This window comes from Empidonax traillii, unplaced genomic scaffold, assembly GCF_003031625.1.
Source record: "Empidonax traillii isolate 1590-97213 ecotype Southwest subspecies unplaced genomic scaffold, ASM303162v1 scaffold1699:size72841, whole genome shotgun sequence".
Taxonomy (NCBI): domain Eukaryota; kingdom Metazoa; phylum Chordata; class Aves; order Passeriformes; family Tyrannidae; genus Empidonax; species Empidonax traillii.
This window is the reverse complement of record NW_020956892.1, coordinates 65469-71945: the sequence shown is the minus strand read 5'-3', so window position 1 is coordinate 71945 and position 6477 is coordinate 65469. Positions and strand designations below refer to the sequence as shown.

The 6477-nt window shown below is 65.1% G+C and overlaps 1 protein-coding gene across 1 annotated transcript; it reads right to left on the bottom strand.

Annotated features, from left to right (window-relative positions):
* Positions 1-3931: 3931 nt before the first annotated feature.
* PARP10 (poly(ADP-ribose) polymerase family member 10) lies at positions 3932-6204 on the bottom strand. The gene is made up of 4 exons (XM_027908410.1): positions 5364-6204; positions 5159-5292; positions 4911-5088; positions 3932-4347 (listed from the first exon to the last, which is right to left on the bottom strand). The coding sequence occupies exons 1-4, from the start codon at positions 6094-6096 to the stop codon at positions 4046-4048; spliced, it is 1347 nt and encodes a 448-aa protein (XP_027764211.1). The 5' UTR covers positions 6097-6204; the 3' UTR covers positions 3932-4045.
* Positions 6205-6477: the final 273 nt, after the last annotated feature.

Genomic DNA, 6477 nt, shown 5'->3' with positions numbered 1-6477 from the left:
GGGGGGCGGGGAGCGGGGGGGGCCTTATCTCGCCGCCCCACCCTCCGCACTCAACGCACCCCGCGGGAGGGGGCACCCCCGTGGGGCACCCGGTGCAGGAAGTGTTAACCCTGACCGGCGCATCCGGCATCAGGGGTAACCCCGACCAGTGCTCCCAGTACAGCCAGTATGGAAAGGGCTAACCTCGACCAGTGCTCCCAGTACAGCCAGCAACAGGATCCGACCCCCATCGGTGCTCCCATTACACCCAGCATGGTTAGTTGTGACCAGTGCACCCAGTAGACCCATATGCAGAGGGTTAACCCTCACCAGTGCTCCCAGCACATCGAGCATACAGAAGTTAACTGACCAGTGCACCCAGTACATCTAATATGGAGAGAGTTAACCCTCACCACTGCAACCAGTGAGAGAGGGTGAATCCCACCCGGTGTTCCCAGCAAAGCTGATCCCATCCCACGCTCCCACAAGGGGGTCCCACAGCCCCCTGGCACTCCGGCACTCCTGCTGCTCCCAGCACTGCTCAGGAACACCCAGGACATCCCACCCAGGAGGCACCGAGGGGTGACCAGCTCCAACCCCCCACCAGCTTCAACTGGGCACACAAGTGTGTGCACATCACTGGCACATCACAGGGACACCACAGGCATATATATCACTGGCACATCACCAGAACACCGTGGACACAGCACCAGGACACTGCAGGCACACCACTGGCACATCACTGGCACACCATGGGCACATCAGGGGCACATCACTGGCACACCAGCCTGGGCAGCATAATGTTTGCTGGTGGCATGGGCCACCTCCAGCTGCTGCATCCAGAGCCCCAGCAGAGCCACTGTGGCAGAGGGAAGAGACAGGAGCCCTGGAATGGGCCTTGCACAGCTCTGGCAGGGTCCTGGCACAGCTTGGGCATGGCTCCAGCATGGTGCTCACAACCTTGCTGGCCACTGGCCTTTCCCCTGGCCACAAGACAAAGCCTGGCTCCAGCCACTGGTGCTGCAGGAGGGACCCAGTCTGGCAGCTGGGGAGGCCTCGGGAGCCAAGGGGCCCCTGGGTGGATGGGGAGCTGGGAACAGGAGCCAGTGCTGGGAACCAGTGTCAGGAACCAGAGCTGATGCCTTGATCCAGAGGTGGTGCTGAGAACTGGAGTTGTGCATTGTTGCCAGGAACGAGAACCAGTGCCGGGAAATGGAGCTGATGCCTTGAACCAGAACCTGTGCCATGAACCAAAGCCACTGCTGGAAACTGGAGCCAGTGTCAGGAACTGGAGCTGGTGCCGTAACCAAAGCTGGTGCTGAGAACCAGAGGTGGTACCTGGAACTGGAGCTGGTAACCAGGAACCACAACCAGTGTTGGGGGCCAGAGCTGCTCTGGGAACTGGAGCCGATGCTGAGAACCGGAGCTGGTGTTGCCTGCTGGCCCCAGCCCTGTGATGCCCAGGAACCCTCCAGTGCCAGCGCCACAGGACAGAATCATCAGCTTCCAGGTGCCCGCTGGCATGGATGGGTGTGGATGCCCATGCAGACGTGTGTGCTCTCTCCTGCAGATACATACCCATGCACACACCCGTGCACCAACCTGCATGTGTTCACAGGCACTCACACACACACACACACACACACACACACACACACACACACACAGAATGTGCACACGCCCATCTGCCCCACCCACCGTACACACAAGTCATACACGTGCCTGAACGCGCATATGTGAGTGTGCACACACGCCTGCCCAAACGTGTGTGCAACCCCCTCCGCTGCACACGCACTCACGGGCGCGAACGCGGGTGAACAAGTATGTGCCCAGCCCAGCTCCACCCTTTAGGCACACATGGCACACACCAGCACAAACACAGCTGTGTGCACACGCATAGGAACACGCGTGCACGCACGCTCTCATGCACAGACACACACACACACACGCACACATGTACGGGGGGGTTCGGGGGCTTTGATGTCTCCCGGTGCCTCCCAATGCCTCCTGCTGCCTCCCTCCCCATCCAGCCGCTGGCGCGGCATCGCACAGGACAGCCGGCCCCGGCCCCGGCCCCAGCCCCACCGCATCGGGGGCAGTGCGTGACAAACTGCCCCGGCGCTGTCGCATCCACCGGGGACCGCAGACTGGGGTGGCGCGAAGACCCCCAGGGACCCCAGACCAGGGCAGTGCGATGTCGCACCTGCTGTGCTGAGGTCGGGGTCCCCTCCCAGCTCGACAGGACCCCAGCTCAGACCCCCCAAATCCGCTCTGGCTGCATCCATACCGGGGCTGCCTCTCGCTCCGTCCGTCCGGTCCGGATCCGGTGCTGGCGCAGCCGCTCTTGCCGCGATCATGTGCCCGTCCAGACCCGGGCGCAGGGAGCGAATCCCCCGGCCAAAGCCGGACAAAGGGCCCCTTTCAGTCCCGCTGGGCCCCGCGGGCCCCTCGGCGCCAAGGGACAAAGGTCCGGCACGCTTGGCACCGGCAGCGCCGGGCGCTCCCAGCCCGGGTCACCCGCGGGGCGGGGGGCGCTGGGCCCTACCGGGGGGTGGGTACGTGGCCAGGACCCCTTCTGCACTCCTCGTCCCTCTCACCTCTGTCCGCTGGCGGCTCCTCCTGGAGCGGGACTCGGCGCCACGTGCGCGGGGCTGGCACGGCTGGCACGGTGCCCCCGGGGATCCCAGAGCTGGCACACGTCAGCGGGGCTGGCACACGCCGGCGCGGTGCCACGGCCGGCCCTGCCCCGGAGCCGCCCGTGCCTGCGGGGCCGGAGCCGCTGGTGTCACACTCGTGCCCACTCTGTGTGGGCTTCCCAAACGGGTGCGGGTGCCACCGAGAACCCGAGTCCCGCAATTGCCCACCCGTGACCTGGGGCAAAACAGGCACGTGGAGATGCCTGGGGGAACTGTGTCCCCCCTACCCCTCACCACTGCCTGCCCGAGGGTCCCACTCAGTGGGCATCAGCACTGCCCATGGCGGGGGCCCTGCCCACACTCATAGGGTGGGCACCCGGGTATCCCCCAGCACAGCTCGGGGGGGAACCTGCGGGACAGGGGAGCAGGCAGGGAGCAGGATGCAGGCAGCAAGTGGGGAGCAGGCAGCAGGCAGGGAAAAGGCAGGATGCAGGCAGTGAGCAGGCAGGATGCAGAGAGCAGGAAGCAGGCAGGGGTGCAGGAGGCACCCAGTCCAGCCCCGGGGTGGCCCAGAGTCACCACCCAATCCAGCCACCCCACGGGGGAACACAGCATCCCCACGCAGCCCGTGCCTGACCCCACCTCCCAGTGCTCCCAGCTGAGACTGGGACCCCACTCAATCTAATCCCAGTGATCCTGGTTGGGACTGATAACCTCCCCTAATCCAGTGCTCCCAGCCAGGACTGGAACCCACACACAGAGTCTTCCCTCAATCTCAGCTATATAAAAGGCTACATTTTATTCCCAGTTTTATTTGCACTTCTATTCCCAATTTTACTGGCATCACACTGGTGATCCCAAGTCCTCCTGCCGGACTCCTGCCCTGGCATGAGGGCACCCAGGCGTGTGCCCAGGTAGGGACCCCCCACTCTGAGTCCCCTAAGCAGGGCAGGAATCCCCTTGCACCCTGAGCCCCCATGGCAGGCACTCCTTGAGCACCTGGTGTGGGGGTGAACACTGTAACCCCCATGGCAGCACTGGTGCCAGGGGGCTCTAGAGGGTCAGGGGGGGTCCACATGGCAGAGCTGCAGCTAGACAGCTCAGGAGGTGCCCCCTTGGCAGAGCCTGTTCCAGGGGCAAGGACAGCACCAGGAGGTCAAAGGGGGCCCCTGTGGCAGAGCTGGTGTCGGGAGGGCTCAAGAGGTGCCCCCTTGGCAGAGCCTGTTCCAGGGGCAAGGACAGCGCCAGGAGGTCAAAGGGGGCCCCTGTGGCAGAGCTGGTGTCGGGGGGGCTCAAGAGGTGCCCCTTTGGCAGAGCCAGAGCCAGGTAGCTCAGAAGGGTCAAAGAGGACCCTCCCCCCAGCAGAGCCAGTGCCAGGGGGCTCAGGGGGTGCTCCCGTGGCAAAGACAGTGCCGGGGGGCTCAGGGAGGTCAGAGGGGATCCCTGCGGCGGCAGGTGATCAGATACTGGGGGTAGGCCTGGGTGTCGTTGAAGATGACAAAGATGTCGGGCTGCTGGGGGTTGTCCACGACACTGTGGTAGCGCTGGGGGCCCTTGGCCCCCTCCCGCCGTGGAGGTGCCCGCAGCCCCCGCCGCCCAGCCGCAAACGCTCCGGTCAGAACTTTGGCCACGAAGATGAACTTGGTGCCGTCGGCGCTGGGCGGCGAGTACTGATCCCGCGCTGAGATGGCCGCACGCGCTGCGAAGTACACGCCGCGGCCGTAGAGCGTGGCTGTGGGGACAGGGCTCAGCTGGGGCACCAGGGATGTGTGCTGGCAGTGCCGGGCACGGAGCAGCACCCCATTTCAGCACTGATGGCGCCGTGCCCACTTTGGCCCTGCATTCCAATTCCCATGCGGATGGCACCACGCCCCCAGGATCACCCCATTCCTGCATCAATGGCACCATGCCCGCCTCAGCACTCTGCTTCCATGCCAGTGGCACCATGCCCCCACTGTCACCCTGTTTCCATGCTGTGTCCCATTCCCGCACCGATGTCACCATGCCTGGATCAGCACTCCATTCCCATGCCAATGGTGCCTGTGCTCTATTCCCATGCTGTCAGCACAGTGCCCACACTGGCGCTCTGTTCTCATGCCAATGACACTGTGACCCCCTTGGTGCCCTGTTCTTATGTTGATGGCTCTGTTTCCACCTTGGTGCCCCATTCCCAGGCTGACACCATCACACCCACATCAGCACCCTGTTCTCGTGCTGACGGTCCCCTTTGGCACTCCGTTCCCACACCAAGGGCGTTGTGCCCACATCGCCATCCCACATCTGCCCAGCACTCACCGTTCTTGCCGCAGAAGCTGCGGTTGAAGCCGTGCAGGCAGATCTCACGGCTGGAGGCCTTGGTGGTGCCGTGGAAGAGAACGCGCTCCGCAGCGGTGCCATCGGCACATGCCCGCTCCACGCTGCCTTTCTTCAGCTGGTACTGCTTATACAGCAGCGGGTGGATCAGCTTCTGCACCTGCCGGGCACCGCAGCGTCATTGCTCTGCCGTGGGGGCACCCTAAGGAGTCCGATGTCCCCAAACCCACCTGCACAACGCTGATCTGGCTGTGCAGCTCCTCCAGCGTCCCATAGAAATGGTGCACAGTGTCGGCGAACTCCTCCGAGTCCTCGGCCAGTGGCATCAGCCGCACCTCCTCCTCCAGCCCTGGCACCTCCAGCCCTGCCGGATACAGCCGCGGTGAACACAGGCGCAGCACAGCACAGGGCCAGGCCCACAGCACCGGCACGTACCGAGCAGGCAGCGGGCACTCTCAGTTGGGGGCTGGCTGCGGCAGACAGGCACGGCGCGGGCGCTGCCGATGTCGTACTCCTCCATGCGCTCCAAGTCCACAGTGAAGGGTCGCCCGTCCAGCACCAGGTCCAGCCGGCGCTCCCGGCGCAGCCAGGCCTGCTCCAGCAGCGCTGCCACCTCAGGGGCGTAGGGCACGACGGTGCCGGAGGCGTCCCAGCGCACCCAGCGTGCGGCACCAGTGGTGGCAGCGGTGACAGCAGTGGCACTGCGCTCCACCAGCGGCCGGCGCCGCAGCAGCGCGTCGAGGTCGTGGGCGGCAGCGGCTGTGTACTTGGCGAAGCCGTGCAGTGTGGCGGTGCTGCCGCGCAGGCTGAGGTGCACAGCGTGCCGGCGCTGCAGCAGGGCCAGCGCGTGGTGGCCGGCGGCCGGCAGCGCCCGCAGCCGCTCGCTCTCCACCTTCTGCGCCCGCAGCTGCCCCGCCAGCGCCCGCTCCAGCTCCTGCGGCACCTCCGACACGTCCCGCTCAAAGGAGCAGAACACCGTCACCTGCGCCGTGTCTGCCGCCAGCAGTGCCTCCTCCAGCGAGGCCTCCAGCGCGGCCAGCAGCCCAGCGTCCTCCTCCACCTGCTCCTGCTCCCGGTAGTAGGAGCGCAGGGAGAGAGCAGTGGCGCGTGCCAGATCGTCCTCCTCACGCCGCGTGTTTTCCATGGAATACTGGATGGCCAGAGCCATCTCCGCCTCCTCCTCCACCCCAGTGCCCAACAGCGGCTCCCCGGCACCCTTCCCATCAGCTGTGTCAGGGAACTCGGCATCAGGATCCCACTCGCTGCTAAGGATGGCACCAGGCCACACTATGGGGTCCCCGCGGTCGTCGGCCTTGTCAGGATGCAGCACTGCCAGCAGCTCCCTGATCTCCTCTGTGGGAGCAGCAGGGCATCAACTGTGAGACCACACCACGGCCTCGGGGAGAGCCAGCATCCGTGGCCCCCTCACCCCACCATGGCACAGGGAGAGTGGGCACCGGAGCAGTCCCCCCACCCCTCACCTATGCTGGAGCGAAAGTTATCACTGTCACCATCATCATCATCATCATCTGCAGCAGCATCATCGTCC